Source organism: Buteo buteo, chromosome 15 (genome assembly GCF_964188355.1).
Source record: "Buteo buteo chromosome 15, bButBut1.hap1.1, whole genome shotgun sequence".
Lineage (NCBI taxonomy): Eukaryota > Metazoa > Chordata > Aves > Accipitriformes > Accipitridae > Buteo > Buteo buteo.
Window position 1 is genome coordinate 1,760,398 of NC_134185.1, and position 24,372 is coordinate 1,784,769.

A 24,372-nucleotide genomic window follows, 5' to 3' on the forward strand; every position below is an offset into this window, starting at 1 on the left:
AAGGATTTCTACTTAGTCAGGAACATTAAATTATTAAAGTAGTAGACTTTCTTTAACCTCACTTTCTGTGAAGGCTGAAATGTCCCATCACCTGATCAACACCACTTCTATGCTCTTCAGATGCACCGTAAATGTTGTTAATATTATGTAAGTTACAATACTAAGAGGCTTGCTGGGTGCTACATACCTACATTAGGGTGGACTTAAACCTTACAGTCTGTGATTCGTCATTCATTTACTTCTTTGAACTTTTTGTATATTATGACATATAAACCACTATTTCACACTTCGTCAATCCCATTTTCTTATAAATGAGCCATGGATGCTATAATATTGTGGACTTTTCACATATTAGATTGTGACAATTTTTGCAGATGAGTAAAATTTATTCCTTTTATTCCTTCTGAAATGTCTCTTCCAGCTTTCACTGTAGTAAGAGTACACCTGAGATATCACTTTTCCTCCACTATTGCCATTTTACTTACATCAAAAGAGATTCATATAAAAAACTGATTGAAAGTTAGCCACATATTGATCTTCTCAAATTTTCTAATCATTCTGCATTGTAATGACACACTAGACGACAGATTTGAAAGTATGACATTAACAAATATTGATAGATATTTTTATATACCTACACAATGTTTCAACAGAAAAGAAATACCATTTACTACACAGGCACAGCATTTTAGTGAGATTAATACAAAGGATTATTGACCTGAGAACTAAATATTTGATGAAGATAAAAGTCAATATTTTCAAAATGAACAAAACATTTTTCAATGTAACTGAACTAAAAACTGTTCTATTGGTAGTATGCAACATATCTGTCTGTATGAGGAGTACAGAATATATATGTTTATGGATATTTCTCAGTGTGTTTGTGAGTGTATTTAACAAACTTCACAGACAACAGGCTATGTGCATACACAAAATATATAATTTACATATATAGATTTTTACATGTCAATATATTCATAGAATCACAGAATCATTTAGGTTGGAAAAGAGTGCAACCGTTAACCAAACACTGCCAAGTCCACCACTAAACCATGTCCCTAAGCACCACGTCTACACATCTTTTAAATACCCCCAGGGACGGTGACTCAGCCACTTCCCTGGGCAGCCTGTTCCAATGACAACCCTTCAGTAAAGAAATTTTTCCTAATATCCAATCTAAACCTCCCCTGGTGCAACTTGAGGCCATTTTCTCTCATTCTATCACTAGTTACTTGACAGAAGAGACCAGCACCCACCTCACTACTCCCTCCTTCCAGGTAGTTGCAGAGAGCGATCAGGTCTCCCCTCAGCCTCCTCTTCTCCAGGGTGACCCACCCCAGTTCCCTCACCCGCTCCTCATCAGCCTTGTGCTCCAGGCCCCTCACCAGCTCGGTTGCCCTTCTCTGGACACGCTCCAGCACCTCCATGTCTTTCCTGCGGTGAGGGGCCCAAAACTGAACACGGTACTCGAGGTGCGGCCTCGCCAGTGCCCAGTACAGGGGGACGGTCACTGCCCTGCTCCTGCTGGCCACACCATTTCTGATACAGGCCAGGATGTTACTGGCCTTCTTGGCCACCTGGGCACACTGCTGGCTCACGTTGAGCCGGCTGTCGACCAACACCCCGGCTCCTTTTCTGCCGGGCAGCTTTCCATCTACTCTTCCCCAAGCCTGTAGCGCTGCGTGGGGTTGTTGTCACCCAAGTGCAGGACCCGGCGCTTGGCCTTGCTGAACCTCATACAGTTGGCCTCGGGCCATCCATCCAGCCTGTCCTACCCTCCAGCAGATCAACGCTCCTGCCCAGCTTGGTGTCATCTGCAAACTGCCTGAGGGTGCACTCGATCCCCTCATCCAGATCATGGATAAAGTTATTAAACAGAACTGGCCCCAGTGCTGAGCCCTGGGGAACACCACTTGTGACTGGCCACCAACCGGCTTTAACTCCATTCACCACCACTCTTTGGGCTCGGCCATCCAGCCAGTTTTTTACCCAGCGAAGAGTACGCCCGTCCAAGCCATGAGCGTCCAGTTTCTCCAGGGGAATGCTGTGGGAAACAGTGTCAAAGGCTTTACTAAAGCCCAGGGAAACCACATCCGCAGCCTTTCCCTCACCTACTAAGCAGGTCTCCTTGTCGCAGAAGGAGATCAGGTTAGTCAAGCGGGACCTGCCTTTCATAAACCCACGCTGATCCCCTGGTTGTCCTGTACGTGCCATGTGATGGCACTCAGGATGATCTGCTCCACAACCTTCCCCGGCACCGAGGTCAGGCTGACAGCCCTGTAGTTCCCCAGATCCTCCTTCCAGCCCTTCTTGTAGGTGGGCGTCACATTTGCTAACCTCCAGTCAACCGGGACCGCCACGGTCCGCCAGGACTGCTGATAAACCATGGAAAGTGGCTTGGTGAGCACTTCTGCCAGCTCCCTCAGTACCCTCGCGTGGATCCCAGCCGGCCCCGTAGACCTGTGGGTGTCTAAGTAAGTGGTGCAGCAGGTCGCTAACCATTTCCCACCTACTCAGTTTCATTCCGACACTGAAACCAGAAAATAGCAAACTATGTATAATTTTTTAAAGGAAGGCTAATTTTCATTTGTTTGCCTTTTTCTTGTTATGACACTCACGTACATAGGACCCCCACAGATTTTCCTATATGTCTTGCTTGCCTAGAAGCCTGAGTATGAAGCAACTGGAGTAAAAAACGCGGCTCAAAGTTACAGGCTATCAAAATGCTTCTGCTTGCAGGGCAGCAGGTTGCACCTAAGTAAAAGCAGAAGCAGGCCGGGCTTGCATTAACACTTCAATGTGTTCCTTATTGGATCACTGGGGAGAATGACGGCATGTGAAAGAGGTCTGGAAAGTTACCAATTTCAAGCTTCCAGCAGTTAACAGAAGTAGTGCAAATACTGGATCAGGGTTCAATGCGTTCACTTTGCATGAAATTCCACGCTAACCTACATAGCTAGCATCTTAACTATGTTAGAAGTATTTCCTTCCTTGATATAGCAGATATAACAAGACGCGTTTAAAATCAGCATATGATAACAGCTATTGAGAGCAGGGAAACTAAAATGGGCTGAATAATAACGAAATGTCTGGCAGAACTGATAAAAGACAAAGTTTAAAGGAATCATGAGAGTGATGGTAGATCTAGCGAATGTAACAGACACAAATCAATATGATAAAACAGAATTAGAAGGCAAAGGTGTCGTGTAATTTCAACATTTTTCAGAAACCGCAGCATACGCTGTTTCATATAATTGAATAGAACTTGGTTGAGGAGAAAGATGGAAAAGCATTACATTATTATGGAAAGCAGTGTGTAAAAAAGAATGAATGCTCTGAATTTTCCTTTCTCCTAGGAGTCTTTAATTAATAACAACTGAATGTGAGCAAGTGAGAAATCAAAATTTGAAATTTGGCAGAGCAAGATTTGAAAATAATTCTGCATATGAGGAGCTTTGCAGTACGTGCCAATGTGACTATTATTAATCATATTTTTAGATCCCACTTCATATGTTGGTCAGCCTTAAAGGAAATAATGATACATATTGAACACAAACAGGTTAAGCAGTAGGAGTAGATGGTGCAATAGAGGGATGAAAATCCACTTGAGTGAAGTATTTGTTTAATGTGTGTTATTCTCCATAAATAATAGAATTAAAGTCAGTTGGCTGCTGTGTAGTAGCTCTATTTTTCTGAGATGTGTTGTTAACATCGATATCTGGTTCTACTGGTTTAGGTCTCCCAGATGTCTTTGTGAGCTCCACCACGTAACATGAACAGAAAAGTTGGCCCAATATTCAATTCCTTTGCCAAAAACAAAAGCACAAAGAAGCAGAATACTATACATGGAGGAAAGGAGAAGGTTTTACATCCTATCCCAGAACAGATGTCTAAAGCAGGTGGTACCACTTCTCTTAATTTACTACAGAGTCATATAGTTTACACGGATTAACTAATGGATAGCTACAGGTAAGATGAATCCCACCCTTGGTGACTAACTAGATGCTTGCATAGAATTAAATACTAGGAGTCTTTTTAAACAATGTCTGTAAGGGAATTCTCTCCTGACAATTACAGGGTATCACAGAATCACAGAATAACTGAGGTTGGAAGGGAACTCTGGAGATCATCTAATCCAACCCCACCTGCTCACAGCAGGGTCATCTACAACAGGTTGCTCAGGACATTGTCCAGTTCAGTTCTGAATATCTCCAAGGATGGAAACTCCACAATCTCTCCGGGCAACCTGTTCCAATGCTTGACTGCCCTAATGGTGTAAGAAGAAAAAAAGAAAGAAAAAAAATTTAAGCATTTCCTGCATTTCAATTTGCATCAATTGCCGCTTGTCCTGTCAGTGGGCACCACTGGGAAGTCTCTGGCTCTGTATTTATAAGGTCCCTCTGATAAGGTAAGATCACGTCCTGAGCCTTCTGTTCTTAAGGCTAAGAAACCCCAACTCCCTCAGACTCTCCTCATACGTGAGATGCTACAATCCCTTCATCGTCTTCATGACCTTTTCCTGGACTCACTTGAGTAAGTCCATGTCTCTCCTGTACCGGGCCCAGAAATGGTCACAGGACTCCAGATACGGTCTCACGACACCAGTGCTTTACAAAGGGGAAGAATCAGCTCCCTTCTCCTGGTCTCAAAACCTGCCCTAATGTAGACCAGGATGCTGTTTGGCTGAACATAGATAGCCCTTTGAGCCTGGTGGTTTGGCCGGTTTTCAGCCCGTCTCACTGCCCACTCATCTAGTCCATAACTTGTCAGCTTGTCTGTGAGGACTTTATGGCAGAAAGTGTTGAAAGCCTCACTGAAGTCGAGACAGACAAAATCCACTGCTCTCCCCTCATCCACCAAGCCAGCCGCCTCTTCACAGGGGGCTGTCAGGCTGGTAAACCTCTATTTCCCCTTCCTAGCTCCATGCCAACTACTCCTAATCACCCTCTTGTTCCTTCCTCCTGTGCTGTTGCTCCATCAGCTTCCCGGGAATTGAGGTGAGGCTGGCTGGCCTGTAGTTCCCTGGATCTTCCTTCTGGCCCCTCCTGAAGACAGGAGTGACATACGCTTTCTTCCAGTCACCAGAAACCTCTCCTGATCACCATGACCTTTCAAAGATTATCAGGAGTTGCCTCACAATGACTTCAGCCAGCTTCCTCAGCACTTGTGGGAGCATCACTGCATCAGGTCCAATGGACCTGTGTATACCCATTTTAATTAAATGTTCCCTCACCTCATCCTCTTCAAGGGTGAGTCTTCCTTGCTCCAGAATTTCTCACTGGTCTCAGGGATTCCCAAAGGCCAGTCCCACCTGTAAAGAATGAGCCAAAGAAGGCACAGAGTACCTTGGCCTTGTTTGTGTCCTTTGGCACTAAGTTCCCTGCCTCATTCAGCACATGGCCTGCATTTTCCCTAGTCTTACTTTTGCTGCTGGATAGCCTGTATGGAAGGCATTACTACAGACGTGGTCTGTAAATGTGCAGACCAAATTTCCCCAAACAGCCCTGCATTTTTAAAAATGGGCTTATTTTTCAAGCTGGTAGTAGAAAATGTTTGAGCTCCATAATTTAGACCAGAGGCACCAAGTGAACAAATCATTACATGTCTTCAAAGATCTTTGGATACCTGTGGAAACTACCTCTAAAGAAAGATTCTTTTACTGTCTTCATGTTGAAGAGCTTTCAACACGCAGATGGAAGCTCTTCTGCTATTATAATTGAGATCAGGAGAATATTCACATCAACATGAGCATGGTCCTGTTACGGATAGGGATATTAAGCATGCATGCAGAACTTTGCAGAGTGCTAACAGATATTTCTGTGATGAAGAACTTAGATCATTCCCTCTGGTCCAATAAAAGCTATTCTACAAACATGTATTTCTCTCAGAACAAATTTATTTACAAAACATTATTTGCCACAAGCAATGGTATGTTAGTTGAAATGCATACCTGGAGACTGAACCAAAAAATATACTTTTCTGCCAAAAAGATCCCATCTCTCACAGCCCTTTTTCAGAGGCCCCTGCTACTTTAAAGTCTCTTAGAACTTGCTGTAATGTATGAACTCATTGTCAGATGAGAAAAACAATACTAAAATGTACAAAAAGTATGTAGTACCCATCTTCCCCAGAGTGCAAGTTATCAATGGTGAATCATCGGTCTTTTTTCCCAAGTATTAGTAATATGGGTTATGAATAAATACACAAAGTCTAGTAAGCACAGAAGTGTACAGCAGGTTTAACAGCTTCACACATTTCTTCTACTATGGATATGCCAGTGTATTAAGGATCTTATTCATCCAAGAGCATTTCTCATTTGACTTTATAATAGTCCTACTTCTTCCATTAAACAAAGCATAGATTTGCTTATGCATCAACACAAAGCCAAACATTACTTTCAGGGACACACTGTCCCTCCTCATCTATTCTTCCCACTACAAAAAAAATCCAGCCATGGAAAGTAAGATATTGAAAGATATTGCCTTTTAGGTCTCTTTCTGTGTTCCTTGTAACTTATGTGTGTTCACGCATTTTGAACACATGGATACTGGAATTATGGCCGCAATACCCATTTCCTTTAACTCCCAAGCAATGTTCCACTCAAGGAGTGAGCTCTAAAGCCCTTTTCTGCTTTCGAAGGGAGTCTCTTTAAGAGGAAGGACTAGGAGATAAATCTCCATGATTCTTTTACAGGAAAGGTGAAAGGAAAGTATGTTTCAACTCTATTCTTTTTGGTATATTTGGGCCTCTCACTTTCAGAGAGGGAACAGATGGTGATCAACTACACTACTATGGACCCCAAAGAGTTCACTTAGTGCCAAACAAGTCACAAGCATTGAAAGAAACACTTGGAAAGTGTATGGCATAATCCATGCAAATTTACTTCACACTGAGGGTATCAAAGAGTAAGGAGAGAAAAAAAAAAAAGAAAAAGAAGAGATTAACAGATTTTGTTAAAACCTAAGATATGTCTGTCCTTGCTATTTCTGAGGGAACTTTCTTAAGCCAGTAGTTATCCACTAGATGTGGAGCCTGAGATTTATTTCCATTTTGATTCATATCTTGATCATTTGGGAATCCAGAGTGGTATGCTCAGACAACTTGACCTCATGAATGCAGGCACAGTACCAGGAGGCACTTCTGGCAGAAAGAATTTGATCTGTGTACTGTGTACTTATGTATGCAGACGGAGAATGGAATCTACATGGGCAAGTATTCACAGGAAAACAACTGTTATTCTGTACCAAAAAAAATGTTTTACTTGTCTTTTAGCACCTTTGTGCGTAACTTTCATGTCTAGAAGCCTTTTTAATTTTTTAATGTGATTTAAATCAATTAAATAAAACCATTTTTTCCTAGACAAACCTCCAAGCAAAGAATGAAAAGCAAGAAAAGTAAAAAATCTCTCCTTGGCTGGTTGGGTATTTCTTCTGTAGAAAGTATTTTTATAGAAGTACAGTATAAAACTGTAGCCTAAACCAGTCAATAATCCCTAATATTTAATTCTAGAATTCATAAGGTTTTGTGTGTTCTTTTAATTCCCTGACTTTATTTCTGAGAGAGTTGTAATGTTCTTACAAAAGTAGTGTTTTAAAAAAAATGTAGCCGTCATCTGTCTCATTTTGGAATGAGAAGTAGCAAGTTAATTATATTATATATAAAAATTATTCTCTCAAGAGATAAAAATACATTTTTCTCTGTACCTATTTTACATTAAAAAATGTTAATACTCATATACGGTAACCACAGAGACACCTCCTGAATTTATATGTAAGTATGATGAAAGCTACACTCGAAATCCTGAAAACTTTACTGTAGTGAAGTGAATCTGTTCAGCTGCTCATTGCCTGCCAGCATTATAGCAGCCTCCAGCCTGCTTCTGTATTGATCTAGCAGCCTGTGTGGCAGAACCTGAAGAATAACCATCTGTGGCAGTGTCCTGGTTTCAGCTGGGATAGAATTAACTGTCTTCCTAGTAGCTGGTACAGTGCTATGTTTTGAGTTCAGTATGTGAAGAATGCTGATAACACTGATGTTTTCAGTTGTTGCTCAGTAGTGTTTAGACTATAGTCAAGGATTTTTCAGCTTCTCATGCCCAGCCAGGGCACCTGACCCAAACTGGCCAACAGTGTATTCCATACCATGTGACGTCCCATCTAGTTTAGGAACTAGGAAGGGGGGGGCAGGGATTTTGGCCGCTCGGGGACGGGCTGGGTGTCGGTCGGCGGGTGGTGAGCAATTGCCCTGCGCATCATTTGTACATTTCAATCCTTTTATTACTACTACTGTCATTTTGTTAGTGTTATCATTATCATTATTAGTTTCTTCTTTTCTGTTCTATTAAACCGTTCTTATCTCAACCCAGGAGTTTTACTTCTTTTCCTGATTTTCTCCCCCATCCCACTGGGTGGGGGGGGGGAGTGAGCGAGCGGCTGCGTGGTGCTTGGTTGCTGGCTGGGGTTAAACCACGACAGTCCTTTTTGGCGCCCGAACAGGGACACGAAGGGTTGAGATAACGACAAACCTGACGAAAGCTTGTTAAAACAAATTTGTTTTAAGCGTACATTATGTTGATTTATGTATTTTTCGAGTTGTTGCTCTGGTTTTTAAGGCTCTGTTATGTATCACCTCGCTTGTTGTATGTAGTTCCTCTTCTACTGCTTATCATCCGTGGGAGGTGGATTAAGGTTTTCGCTTTGATGTATGGTATAACTCTGGTTTATGGTATGATAAAGTCATCGGCTGTGGGATTAATCCGGTATTTGCATTTAGCATTGTCACCTTTATACTGTGGGAGCCATCTGTGGGAAACTATTAATAATTATACCATTTACCTTTCCTCCATGGAAAACCAGTCTGTGGGTGGGGTACCTTTCTTCCCCTCTCCTTTCTCCTTCAGTCCAGTTACAATGGTGTTTGAGAATTTTGGAAAATTTGAATACTCCTGGAATGTTGGGACTAGCACGGTCCTAGCCCTACTGCTAGGAATTAGCATGCTTCTGAATGTGGTTCAGCTCTCGTTTAAAGTTAAACAGCTATTTAAGAAGATCACCCAGAGATGTTCCCCAAAGCTAGATAATTATGAGTGGCAGGGTGTGTGGGGTAGCATGGGCAAGTACCTAGGAAAGTGGGCACCTCCAATGTTTTGGAAATTCACCCCTGAACAAGTGCAGGATCCAGAAGAGCTAGTAAAATATTTGGAAGAGGTATGCTGTCACCCCGGCAGCTCCAGAGAGATACAAATCACTGCAACATGCTGGGGCCTGGCCCATGCCTATCGAGCCCTGTTCAACACCACTCAGTACCCTCAAGGGGAAGAGAAAGTCTGTGGATCTAATAACAAAACGATGAGCACCGCGGCCACCCAAACCTTGGCAACAGGCGCTGCGGCCCCTCCAGCCCCGGCGACGAGAACTCGGGCTACCCAAACCTCGGCGACAGACACTGCGGTTATCCAAAACCCGGTGAGGGATACTGCAACTGAACCAGTGGACCAACCTGCACCAGCATCAGTTGCCCCCGTACAGAAAAAGAAATATACAAAAAAATCAGTTCGCTTAGCGAAGGATGAAGGTGAACCAGGGTCATCACGGGAACCGGAGGAAGAGGCAGAACCAGAGGTAATAACCCGGTCCCTATCCTTGAGTGAGCTGCGGGACTTGCGAAAAGACTTTGGCCGCCGTATAGGTGAGCATATTATCACCTGGCTTCTCCGATGCTGGGACAATGGGGCTAATAGCTTGGAATTAGAAGGTAGGGAAGCCAAGCAGCTGGGATCGCTTGCCAGGGAAGGTGGCATTGACAAGGCAATTGGAAGAGGGACACAAGCCATCAGCCTCTGGAGGCGACTCCTGTCAAGTGTGAAGGAAAGGTACCCCTTTAAGGAAGACGTTATATGTCAATCAAGCAAGTGGACCACCATGGAAAAAGGTATTCAATATCTGAGGGAATTAGCTGTGCTAGAGACAATTCATCATGACCCGGACAACCCACAATTACCCAAAGATCCAGACGAAGTCCAATGCACACGACCCATGTGGCGGAAGTTTGTACGGAGCGCACCATCATCCTATGCCAACGCATTGGCAATAATGGCCTGGAAGGATGAAGAGGCACCGACAGTGGAGGAAGTGGCTCGCCAACTCCGTCAATACGAAGAAAATCTCTCCTCCTCCCTACAAGCCTGCATTGCAGCTGTGGAGAAGCTGTCTGAGGATTTCCAGCAATTCAAAGAGGATATGTCCTACTCCACACGTGTACGGACCAATGTCTCAGCTATTAGGAGTGAGCGTTCCGACACCCAGCCCGTCCCCGAGCGGCCAAAATCCCTGCCCCCCCCTTCCTAGTTCCTAAACTAGATGGGACGTCACATGGTATGGAATACACTGTTGGCCAGTTTGGGTCAGGTGCCCTGGCTGGGCATGAGAAGCTGAAAAATCCTTGACTATAGTCTAAACACTACTGAGCAACAACTGAAAACATCAGTGTTATCAGCATTCTTCACATACTGAACTCAAAACATAGCACTGTACCAGCTACTAGGAAGACAGTTAATTCTATCCCAGCTGAAACCAGGACAGGCAGGTACAGCAGCAGGTGCCCTATCCACTGAACAGGCTGCTGCCTGATTACAACAAATCCCTTTCAAGCACCTGGCAACCTTGACAGACACTTTTATCTTCGTGTAAAAACACCCCACCACCTCAAAAAAGTTGTCTGAATAGAAATGAGAAACTCAAAAGATAATATCGCTGATAAAGGCCAGAAACTGAATCCACTGCAGATATACTGTGAAGTCCAGGTAAGACAGTGTTTAGATTCATGAGGAGTTCCTTATGCACAGCAGTAGTGTCTGCTCATCTCATACGTTTCAACACAATATTGCTAATGTTCTTGCAAGGCAGAACTTAAAGTAGGATAGCAGGTACGTAAAGATAAATGCTTCGTCACTAACATTTTACAAATTTCTGTTTGCACAGACGAGGCTTGTGCAGATAAAACCAAGTAAGATAACTCATCACTAGAAGATTCAAATAATGACAACTTTTCAGGGTATCTGTCTATAGCTGTAAGTCTATACCTGAAGTTTTTGTAGGAAGAAGATACACATCAAGAGCACTTGACCGGATTATTTTTGACAATATTTTGAGTCTCACCTGCATCTATTAGTACATGTGTTTTGAACTCAGAACTACGATTTACTATGTGGGTTAAAAGTAGCTCTTAAGATACACTACTCAGCTGAATGTTTAAGAAAGTAACCTGACTTAATGAATGACAGATCTCCATAATTGGATCATCCAGCTTTGTCTCCAGAAATTGTTGTATTTCCTCTGTTGTTAGCTGCTTAATAGTAGTTAATCATTTTGTCAAGTCTATATTTGTCTCTTTAAAGGATGTAAGTGATGAAAATTATGATTATAAAGAGATGGTCTTTGAAGGAAGAACAGTCAGACAATATGAATCAAAGTATGGAAAATGAGTATCTGATTCTTGTCAAGGAAAAGGCAGAACAGACAATTCTCTCAGTCAGAGATGTGTGTGTATTTCCTGTAATGGGATGCAAAGATGACAGTTCTGTGAACTCCACTGATGATGTTATTTTGCTAGATGAAGAAAATAAATACCCAAAAGTAATAGCAGTAGCTTCCATTAGTGTGTACCAGCTGGTTAATATCACTGAGTTCATCCAAAACATCTCATAAAATGGGGACTGTTTGCTATGCAGAACTTGGTCTGAGAATTCATCAGTTTTATTCCAGCCATAGAACATGTTGCACATATTTGGCTTAACTCACTTAAAGAATCAGCAGACTGTGATTTGATGTTTGTGAGTCTCTGGCTGATGGATGAAGTGGTAATAGCCAGATATTCACTAGGAAGAGATGTCTGCATTTGAGTTTCATGACTAACTACCAAATTAAGGAAAGACATCTGCTTTTAAATATATATCTTAGTAGGGGAATGAGAAATTATTGAAAGACTTTGTAATCTCCACTGCTCTTCTGATGGTGAAAAGACACCTGACAATTCTTCAGGACCCTTTCAAGGCAACCTAGAGAGAACTGAAGCTGCACTTGTAGAATCAGTTGTAAAATGTAATCTGTGGGAGAGTAATGACTCGCTATTTAGTTCTATTTCAGCCCCTGGTATGTTACTAATTACTGAACTCATGTCTGTGGCAGATAAAGCAACAGTCTGGTGCTGCTCTAATGATGAAACTTGTGTAGGGAAAACAGTAAGTGTCATTAAGAAACTAGTGATAAACAAGATTGTATCATCATTATGCTGGGGAAGAGGTACCGACCTTAAATCTATGGAAGTATCAGTAGCTGCATATGGTACAAGTGTGATAGTAGACTTTTATTTTTACTGAGACCTGAACAGCAGAACTGAGAAAGTGTGAAAAGAGAACATCTGTTGAGGTTGCTATCCTGAATACTGTTGAAAACTCTCCAGTGCCAATTAGTCCTCGTAGTCCACAGCTCAGTTTAGACAAATTAGTGGTCAGAAGTATCTCACAGTTGAAAATACCTACCTTTTTCAGACCTTTAAGGACAAAAATGTAGGAAAAAAAACCACAAACAGCAACCAAAAAAACCCAAACCAAACAAAAAAAAAACGCATAAGAGAAAAGAAAAAATTTAATAACTTTGGCTCAGGACTGAGCCTGCAGGAAATTACATGGCCATCAAAACCTCATTCAGTCTTACCAAAGTATTATATAGCAGACAAGTACAACTCTGCAAATCATATTCTTAATAAAAGTGTACAAGTGGTGTTAGTGACCTCAAGAGTTGAGTAAATGCAGACCTCCCACTATTCATATTCTGTATGAGGGCCAACATCAGACAAAGTGGCACTGCTTAGAACAGAAGTATTAAATTTTCTAAATCAAACTGCTACTGTGAATCAATATAAAATGAATGAATTACGAATGTTATCCATTGAGAACATCAGCAAACTAGTTGACATGGTATTTTGGAAGACACACAGATGTAATTGCATTTACTAACTGCATTTCACTCAGTGTCATTACTGACATCAAGAAGGAATATTACCTATTGAGAATGCAACAAAAGCTTAGGTATATCCCCAAAAGACTAGTCTGTACAGAAATCAAACATTCAGTAAAACTCATTTACCCAAATTAAAAAATAGGTCTCCTGGCTTATTTCTTACACAGGTAATTACTTTGAAAGAATATATAAGCAAAAAATTCTGAAACTAACTGTAAAGAGGATGCCTTATACACATTCTATCTGTATAATACTAGCTTTAGTAAAATGAACAGGCCACAGTGAAGGTACAATCTTCAAAATAAAATGTTGCACTCCTGTTAGTGTTGACATTTCTTCAAATATTTTAAACATAACAGGATAGGCAATTTTTTGGCTTCCCAAAACCATCACTACAAACAGTGAGAATGGCAGAGATGTTGAGACGCTTGTTCCAGATATTTTTAGTGAAAAAACATCTAGATGCGCAGAAAAGGAAGCACTCCTCAGAAAACATGCGAACTAGGAAAGGAAAATCAAAGTCCCCATGGAGTAAGGCAAATTATCTTTCTGCTGCTGACTAGCCAAGGAAGAAGGGAAGATTGGCATTAGGGTCAGAGACTGCTGAATGAGATATTGCTTGATATGAGGCATATGAAATAGTACACTCTAGCAAAGCAAACTGAAAACCAAGCTAAAAGGAAGTGCATTTTTCCTTACTGGATGTGCAAAATGCTGGGAAAAATTCTTTTGAGATAAAAGAGTAATTCTCCAGTTACATAAAAATGCAATTAAGAAAGGATGATGAATTAAATCAAAAGAATAGAAGGTAGTACAGGAATTAGAAAACAACATTCTTAAGAAGCAAATTAATGAATTTTGAATATTCTTACCATTTAAAAAGCACTAACAAGGAAAGAAGTTTGATATATGCATTACTCGAAGGTTTTTCTACTTACCTTGGGACACCTCTCCTGTATGAAAATCAGAAGCATGTTTAGACCAAAGTTCCATAGACACAGGCAGGGCTGATGGAAGGTCATTGTCTAAAATCTCAGCAGGAAGCACTTCAGCCACTTCAGTGACAGTTTTCTTGCTTTGGGGGATAGTAGGTAAACAGGTGATATTGTTTATTCCATCAACACAAAGAAACCCAGTGGAGCAGGACTGTATAAGGCAATCATTGTAATTAAGCTCACAGCTTTGTCCCTGAAAGAGAATTTTTAAAAAAACATTTTTGAAGGCAAATTGCATCTCATAGTCATGTTAGTTCAAATTATTGCTTTCTTTTTATTCTAAAATGTTGTTTGCTTATATTAAACTGTGCATACTTTTGAAAGCAAATCTAATCATGTGGAAAATATTGCTTAACTAATTTAATAATATAGTTGTATATTTTAAATTTTAACTAAATGATAATTCGAGTCTTAGTATTACAAGTTATCAATAAAAATAATTTCCCCACAGATTTGTAATTGAAAAGTATCAAAGATAGTACTGTCACAAGTAACAGAAAGTGGTTAAAATAATAATCTTCAGTCAGCATGTAGTTACACAGAAAACTCTGTAGAGTGGACTCAGCTGTCTAAAAACCTACAGCTTGTTCTGATTGTCAAGTTAATATATTCTTTCTTTTTGTACACTGAGGCTCAGTATTTGTTGCCTGTTGCTATCAAATCTTCACACAGTGCCTTGTTAATACATAAAGTTCACAGACAACTCAAAAAAGAAGAAATGTAGTGGCAGTCTCAAATTTGACCTGGCACTCACTTTTTATTTTTTATCAAGACTAACAATTCATGGGTATCCTGAAATATCCTTCCTAGTAATAAATTAAAAACGTTCATATTCAGTGGTCTGTAAAAAAGGCAAGAAATAATGCATTTCTTTTACAGCAATAATTATGTGAATTAAATGCATTCTTGAAGTGTGAAATAAATACATGCTGAAGCCAGGCCTGGGTTCATTTTATTTTCACTTCTGTTGTAATGAACTAACGGGCTATGTGAAGAGATACAGTTAACTTAGCTAACCTAGAAGGATCTTACATATCCGGATAGCTATTTAAAATATGCACAGTGTCATCCCTGAAAGACATGCATCTCTGACAACATATCATCTTGATAGAATTTCTGACTGAAGCTTCTCCTGCAGCGGGGCCCATGTAAGAAAATCCAAGTAAATTCTCTCATGCTCAATAAGCATGTGCTCATTGCACAGCTCCCCTCTGACAAGATGCTGAAATTGTCTTGTCTACCTGGCTAGCGACTCACACAGAACTTGAAGCAGCCTGCATTTTCTGAGATCTCGATCAACTCTATTAAATTCACTTCTTATATTAGGGAACAATAGGAGGTGCAAGAGAGAAAGAGGCAGAAATGCAGACATAGAAACTGAAATTACTTTTCTTACAAGTGCTTTAAATAATTCAGTGTTTAAAATGGAAGAGGTTAAATTGAGGGTTTTTGAATGATTTAGATACATCCATGCTTGTTTCCATCAAGTTCTTAATTTGTTTTGGCAAGCAAAAGAGCTATCTGGTAAATTCATGGCACCTTATAAAATCACTCACTGTATCGGTATTCCAAAGCACGAAGGAACAGCAGGCCAATTTATACGTCAGATTTCCATACAATGACAAAAAGCCATTTCCTCCTTGCTCTCTTCTAATTCCACACATAGCACAAATGATCAGTTTGAATAAGATTTCTGTCCAATAATCTTTCTTAAACCTATAAAACTTATGTTTCATTCTGACTTTCCCTGTGACAAATTAGTGAATTTTTATTACTATTGCATGTAATGGTGAAGAGCGTTTGATTATGATTTTATGACTCATAGAAACAAAGCAGATGTGGATAACCTCCACTGTGCATGAAGGGTACATTAAATAGTCACAGATAATTTTGATGGCCTTGAAAGTGTCTGTAAATGCTTTAACAGTTTCCATGCAGGCAGATGGTGTGGATTTGTATTTAAAAGTAGGTATGTGTCTATAGATGTTTCCATGTAAAAAGTAAACATTTATTCTATATACTGCTGGCTATGCTCTTTGTATCAAAATTTATGAGAAACTTCATGATCCATACTTTACGATCCATACTTCAGATAGCATTACATACACAGACTACAGAAGATTTACTTAACACACACTGTAGCTGGAGTTCCTTGAATACTTATTTCTCTGGGAGTTCCACTGTTTCCACCTCACACTTACTCAGGGTGAGGAACCAGAACCCATCAGGGGCCTACCAAATACACATCTTCAGATGTTTAGACCCTAACTCCTTATCCATCATACTGAAGATAGGTATGTTAAACTTCTTTCTGTTTTTTTTTCCATGTTTTCTTTCTCTACTGTGGACTTTCCAAAGCATAGTGGAATCTGAGGGACTGAAGATGGAACAGTGAATAATGGAATAAAAGCAAAGACAATACATCTTAAATTCCAGCTACTTCAAAGGTTTGTTACTTTTCCTTCTGTAAGGGCTTGCTCTGCAAAATACTGTACAGCTAACGCCCAAGCTATGTACTAATAGAAGAGCTGCCCCCATGGGACAAAAATCTATCTAGCTCCATTATCAGTGAGCTATTAATGAATATTTGGGGAAGAATGCAGGAAGAAAACAAGCAGAGTTTGCATCTGATAATTCACCAAATATACCATTCCAACTTCTGGCAATGAGTAATTCAAAGACTCCCTAAGCCAGGGTAACATTCAGAAGAGTAATCTGAGTAACAATGAACCTATCCTCCTTTTAACTCATTTTTGGACTTATTTGTACTTTTGGTCTCTACAGGATCATGCTACACTGACTTATACCAATGAATTTTGCACTGAGTGAAAAAATAATTTCTTTATACAGATTTTATGATTGCCGTATGCTGGTTTTATTTGGCATTCAGAAGATTTTTTTGTGAGAAATAAATACTAAAAAAATAGTGTAATTGATCTTCTCCGTTACAGTTGTTCATGTAGGATAAGTATAAATACTTAATGAACCAAATGAGATTATTTTAACACGAGGGTCTGACTGTTTTCCGTATAAAAAGTCTGTGTCCCTCAACCGATATATTCTTCATCATCACCTGACCTTATTTTGAATGCCAGCCTGCATGGTATGAAGTTTGATTGGAACTGGAAATTCCACTGTGAATGTCGGGGGCGGGGGGGGAAGGTGTGAAGAAGGACTTAGAAATGTCCTGTGATAAGAGCATGAACACAACAGTCTTCTGGTATTTCAGACTTCAACATATCATTGTCAAGGTCCTGATCAGCCTCATAATTTTCTGCAGTCCATCTCTGCAACCTCTTCCTTCACACTCACAGGTCTAGCTCCCCGTGCTCAAGGCCATCTCTGATACAGTGCAGCTGTGCAACCTTGGATCAGCCTGCACTGAAAAGAGCTAAACTGTGAGAAAGATGTGTGAGATGTCTCATGTAGGGCCCTCATACCTGAGCTCAGAAGCTGCATTTAAGCTCAGGCCCTTGCCTTTGGTCCTGACTGAGCTAACAATAAAGCTAAAGCCTGCTATACTAAGCCCAGTACTTTGTTGATCCTGACCTGGTCTTGCTGTCTTGACTTCCTGGCTTGACCTTAAACCTGCTCTATGATCATGGACTTGCCTGGCAGCACCTGGACTTCTGGAAGAACCTTTTGGATGGTTACCACCATCATTGGTCTTACTTTGCTGTCCTTGTTTGGGTACTGTGTGACTCCATCCCTCGCCGGTAAGGTCATTGCCCCTGCCTACCTTGCTGCGACCGTTGGCTCCTGGCCTGCCCTCCCTTGTGGAGCAGCCCACTTGTGCTCCTCCACATGTGCTAGTATGTGCTGGGGATCTCCTTGAGAGAATGGGCATGGGACAGAGATTAATATGGTGCCTGAGAAGAACTGAAGACAGAATATTTTTTTTTACTTTTTAGAAAAACTTTTTTTTCCATTTTATTGCTTTGTTGCTTCTTCCCTCATTGACCATAAATGAGAATCTTCTGCTGTAGAAAGAAGTCCTGAAACTGGCTAATGTCTGAAAAGCTACTCGTTTCTCTCTTGACTTGGTTGCAGAGAATCTATGAAGGTAAATCTGAATCTTACTAGCAATAATCTGCTCCTTCCCTTTTTACAGACATAAATACACCAAATAAATGGTGCATAAATATTAAAAGAAGCATCCCTGTCATCATTTATAAAGAAAAGGTATTCATATAACAATTTCAAGCTTGGAGTTGTAGAGATAAGAATTACTGAAGTAAGACAAAAAAATCACGTACTCCTTCCTCTCCCTGTTACTAAACCCAAAGTATTAAATGATAATACTATTAAGTTAAACCTGAAGCGTGATGAGGTAAAGCACAAGCTCAAATTGGAGGTACCAACTGCATCTCTTCAACTACAAAAAGACCTGGCATAAAAAGGTGGTGGCAGCATGGAAATTTCAACCTTAGATGAATACAGCACTGGCATTTAGCCACCCGCAAAGGATTCTTTTGGTATGTTAAACAGAGAGAATAAAACATAGGGCCAAAGCCCACAGGGTCAAGCATTCAAAGGAATTGTTTGATTTAGTTTCAGGGAACTTGTTTTCAAAATATCTGTCTGTATGCAATAGTTTCAAGTATGAGTTATCTTAGTAATTAAAAATAGTAAGTGGTATGTGAAATAAAAATATTAATTGATACGTAAAAAAATACTAATTAGTATTTAAAAATATTAATGTACTCTGGCAACTGACAAAGCCATTATATACACTCACACTTTTCCACTTTTTATGGGTGTTAGGTAACTAATTCTCTGGAATATTAGAGCTCCTCTTAGTAAAACAAACAAACAAACAAAAAACCCAAAGAACAGTTACCAAAATATGGTATTTTTCAGAAAGGCCAGGTTTTATGTGTGTGAGGTTAAAAAGGAAAGGGATTACATACAGTGTTTTCTGTGCAACAATGAATAGTCAGGTTAAGGGAAGGAGAAGAAAGAATGTCAGCATCTCACCACAAATCCTGGCTTGCAAAAACAGGCATAACCGAAGCTGGGGTCCTTCTGAACACAGATGCCATGTATGCAGGGGTTGGATATGCACTCATCAACATCCAGCTCACAATGGAGGCCCTCCCATCCTGTCAGGAAAAAAGACAAAACAAAGCTAAAACAAGACCCATTAAAATCTAAATCCATTTCCTAAGTGTCAATCAAAAAAAAAGCTATGGGTAACTATAATCAATCTTCACATATACATAAATACATAGTACAGGATGGGTATGAACTGGTTTGGGCTGTGGTTTCTCAAAGTAGAAAAAAAGAGTATAAATAGTTTAACAATAAACAAATGCAATCCAAACTATATGGACATTACAATTATACTCTACTGAACATCCATTAGGGAAGTTAATATTTGTCGACATCTATTTCTGTAGAGACGTTAGTAAGCAAACAAGAGTAAAACCTGAATATATTCTTTCATTACTGAATTAACTGACTCGACGGATTGCCCTTCACCTACGGAATTATCTGTATCATTATCTCTCTTGTGGTGAAGAACTGGCAAGGGTAAAACACTCCCTGAAATCTCTTATCTCATTCCAGATCTGCATATTGCAACCAAAGCTCTATTTTTTCCAAAATTTAAACTGAAAGGATATGGAATTGCCTATATTAATTTTTGACCTTTTTATCCCGTTCATTAAACTTGTGCATTATTGCCACACTGGGGAAGAAAAATTGGAGGTTTAGATAGATGAAAATAGTTACAGTTACACAAAATAAAATAAAGGGAAGAAGTTTCAAAGAGAAACTCTGAGACAGATTACTGTACCAGATCAATGAGGAGGACAATTTCTGAGCAAATACAGGTTTGTGTTTGAAAACCATCAGAATACCATCTTCTTATACTTCAATAGTCAGATTACTGGCATTTTTGTTAATATGAATTTCTTATAAAAATCTCCTTTACAACTACGTACACCCATAAATTAGAGGCCAAAAGCTGATCTGGAAGTTGTTTTTTAGATCACGTAATTTGAGCCTGTCTTGAACTTGCTCCTTAGAGTCTAAGCTGAACTCGAAGCAGCCCATTTGCTTGGTAAATACAAACCCAGAATTTTGTAAAAGATGGCTAGTTATTGAAGAACACCAGACCTTCTGCCATGATACTCCCACCACATATTACAGACTGGTTATTTCTCCAATTAAATTTTCCCATTTGTAAACAAACAAACAAACAAACAAAACCCCTCAACCTCCCAAAAAAACCCAGCAGTCCTCCGCTGACACAAGTCTAGCTGCCCCTGTCCTGCATCTGCCTCAGAGCATGCACCAAACAGACCCACCAGTTAATTCCAGTCCTGCTCTAGCTGCCCTGCTACAAGTGCAGCCTGCCCCAGCTAAAGACTTCAGCTGTGAGGCCGCTATTAGTTCCAGTGGCTGCTGCTGTTGGTTTCGAGCTGTCTGAGATGCTGTTCGAACACAGTTTACATCTCTCGGTGCTGCTTCTGCACCTGAACAGCCTGCAGCTGCAGCCACATGCATCCATTATTCTAAGGGTATGGGCCTGCTACTGGGACAATAGCTGACAAAATTCATGATCCATTACGGAATGGATTTGTCAGAGCTAAATCAATTCCCTTTTCTGGTATCACATGCTGTCACCACATGCTTCATTTTGTTCTCTGGAGGTTTTTGGAAAGCTGCAATCATCTGCCATGTTCCTACTTCTGTCTTGCCACTATCCCTTTTCCATTTCATTAAATTTCAACTGTGGATCTGTTGCTGGGTATCTCAGACTTTCTGCCTTGTGGAAAGTTCTTTCCCATAGTTGCCTTTACAGATTCAAAAATACTCAATCCCGTCTCCATGTTTCTATAGGTGAAGCTTAGCAGAGAAATCCAAGACCTATCATACGTGAATAGTAGTAGCCTGCAACAAAAGCAGGTTTTTTCAAGCATTTCTACGTTCTGTCTCTGGAAGATATTTTTTCTTTATCTTCTAATGCCTTTCTTCAGTTGTTCAACTTTCAAAAAAGCTATTCCTTCCAAAGGTTCCCCTGCCTCTCCAAATTCACTCCTTTTCTGAGCTGTAACCTTCTCATCTCTTCAGCTGTTTCAGAGACTCCAATAACATTTGAAAATACCACATCAATTGAAAAAAAACAAGATACATAGCCATGGTCCATATACCTAATACATGTGGTTCCTTCACTGTGTCTTTTCCTGGTGGAGAAATAATGTAGAGATCTTTCACCCCTACTAGTGAATGCTATTATAAAAAGCAATGTAAAAGAAAGGCAGCTCACACTTCGGTTGGAAGGTGTTTAAAACATGTTCGCAGCAGGAGTGAGTTCCAAGGCCCCAGAGAAGCTGCTTCTACTTATACCAAGCATTTCCATATACAGTTGCATAGAGACAGCAGTTACAGTCCTTGGCTGGCAAGCAATTTTTAAATGTCTATATTCAAATACATTTAAAGTATTACTAGCTTTAAAAATGAGGAGAACAATTTTGAATTCAACAATGTATTCTGTGTGAGGCACTGTAATGATAAAAAAATATATCTTTTAAATTTTTAAGTCATCTGTATTGGTAAAGTGATATATGGCCATATGCAGTACCAGGTAGAGTGAGGAGACACACAGCTTTATCCACATGGAATTTCCATTGGGTAACTGTGCTGAGAGGAAAAAAAGATATAGAGTACTGAAGACAGGTCATGACTCAGACTTTTAAGATCAGAAAGGACCTTTATGATCATGAATTCTGACCCTCTGTATGGCAAAGTCCAGAAACTTTTCACTCAGTGGTTCATACATCAGGAGTATAGTGTCGTTCTGGATTTCTGAGTATCTCTTAAACATTAAAAAACATTGTTATAAAAACATTAATCTGTGAGCAAGGGTTGTGGTTTAACCCCAGCCAGCAACTAAGCACCACACAGCCGCTCACTCACTCCCCCCCACCCAGTGGGATGGGGGAGAAAATCAGGAAAAGAAGCAAAACCCGTGGGTTGAGATAAGAACGGTTTAATAGAACAGAAAAGAAGAAACTAATAATGATAATGATAACACTAATAAAATGACAACAGTAATAATAAAAGGATTGGAATATACAAAAGATGCACAGTGCAATTGCTCACCACCCACTGATCGACGCCAAGTTAGTCCCCAAGCGGTGATCCCCCCGCCCCCACTCCCCCCAGTTTATATACTGGGCATGACATCACATGGTATGGAATATCCCTTTGGCCAGTTTGGGTCAGCTGTCCCGTCTGTGTCCCCTCCCAACTCCTTGTGCCCCTCCAGCCTTCTCGCTGGCTGGGCAGGAGAAGCTGAAAAATCCTTGACTATAGTCTAAACACCACTGAGCAACAACTGAAAACATCAGTGTGTTATCAACATTCTTCTCATACTGAACTCAAAACATAGCACTGTGCCAGCTACTAGGAAGACAGTTAACTCTATCCCAGCTGAAACCAGGACAGCAAGTTAGTCCTAAAACTAATTAGGGTCTAGTAAGCCAAAGATAATTCCATTTAAGTCTTATGTATTAGAGTATCATTCCTCAGTACTAATTAAACAAATGAATAAACTGTCCATATCGACTCTCATTACACATGCACGCACATACACACACTCTTGCTTCAGTACCTTGCATACATTATTTTTTTTCCTTAAATCTGTCACATATAGTTTTGTAAACTGCACTAGGGACATTTCAGAATGAAAAAAATATGTAAAATAAAATCTAGTTTTATTAATATTCAATTAATTATGTGCTTTCTTTTTAATGAAGAACAAGCATGGATACTAATCTATGTAAAAATTACACGAACAGATTGTTAGAAAGACTGCATAAAAGTTTTGTGCAATACATATATGGTCACTTGACTTCAGGAGTTTAGCAAGATCTTACTGCTTGTAAATCAAAACCAACAAGCAATCATACCTCAGTACAAAGAGAATAAGCAGATCAGGTGTATGAAGATATCATGGGTGAATAAAATATTTATCTTTCAGAATGTATCTAAATAATCTCTTAAATAATCACTAGGAAATCTTGGATCGGTACCATCAAAGAAAGTATTCAGCAGTGCAGGTCTGTACAGTAAGAAACAACAGACTTAAACTGAAAAATTAAAGTTTCGGGAGGCAGGTACTAGTATAATTCCTAAATTAAGAGTAACTGAATTACGAAGCAGTATGCTTCAAGGACGTTATTTATACCCTACTTATGTTGACAAAAGGCTCTTTATTAATAGACATGACAGGAGACAGTGAGTAGTCCTGAACAGATTAAATTTTTGATTGTGTGACAATGCAGGCTGACTGTGATCTTTGCTTTTGTGTAAATACTAAAACCCTTATACATTCCTAAGTCACAAGACCTGTTTAAGTTGTTCTGTGTCAGCATAAGAAAACAGCTCCCCCTTTTTTTCTGAAAGTGCTCGTTTTCATTCTATTCATAATTGTTCAGAAAATTTCTTTTCATCCCAGCCAGGAAACCTAAGCATGGCTATGTGTGACGACAACAACAACAACAACAAATATTAGTTAAAATGTTCAGAATTTCTTTTCAGTCAATCTTATTCTGTAGCTAGTTAAATTTTCTAGTCACTATACAGTGCCTACTTGACTGCTTGGTCAGTAAATTACATTAGTAAAGATCATACATAATAAACCTAGCTCTAGGTAATTCTTCAGACTCACTTAATGAGCTGGTTTTAGTTTTAAGTCTTTCTAACATGCTTATTAGATTAGTTAATTGTCTTTAGATTTCATTCAAAAAGCTTGTCAAAGACATAGTTAATCTTTTTGTACCTTATAGGTTATATACAAATAAAGAGCTGCAAATAATTTACCAATTTCTCAGTAGTAACACTGATAATATAATTGTTTAAGATTGTTCTGTCAGATGTCAGTTACCTTGTTGACATTTACAAGTGTATCCACTGATATGATCTTCACAGGTTGAGCCATGCAGACAAGGTGATGAATTACACTCATTAACTTCTATTTCACAAAACTGTCCAGAAAATCCAGCAAGACACCTGAAGCAAACAACATTCCAAAGTGTTATACTATGCATAACAATCATATAAAATATACTGTGTGTGGAAACAATTTGTATAAATTATGAGCATTAACAAGACACAATCTCATACATTCCTTTCTGTTTTAAGGAGTATTTTACTGGAACTCTTCCAAGTTTCACACTGTAATCCACGGCGGTCTTTTAGGGGATTTATGACAGCAAAACCCATCCACAAATTTCACATCTGGATCATAATCAAACGTAACAGTCTCAGTTACAGTTTACTGGTTCTATCAAGGTGAGTACAAACCCTTCTTAATGTACTCTTGGGAGACTGTTTGTCTACTAAAATAG

The 24,372-nt window shown here is 39.7% G+C and overlaps 1 protein-coding gene across 1 annotated transcript in view; it reads right to left on the reverse strand.

The window, feature by feature from the left end:
* Positions 1 to 24,372, reverse strand: part of EYS (eyes shut homolog) — an 810,501-nt gene that overhangs the window by 334,317 nt on the left and 451,812 nt on the right. The window contains exons 30-32 of the mRNA XM_075046421.1: positions 23,910 to 24,034; positions 18,992 to 19,116; positions 13,958 to 14,207 (exon numbers count right to left, since the gene is read on the reverse strand). Of these exons, the coding sequence (XP_074902522.1) occupies positions 13,958 to 14,207; positions 18,992 to 19,116; positions 23,910 to 24,034 (500 nt within the window). The remainder of the gene's footprint in view (positions 1 to 13,957; positions 14,208 to 18,991; positions 19,117 to 23,909; positions 24,035 to 24,372) is intronic.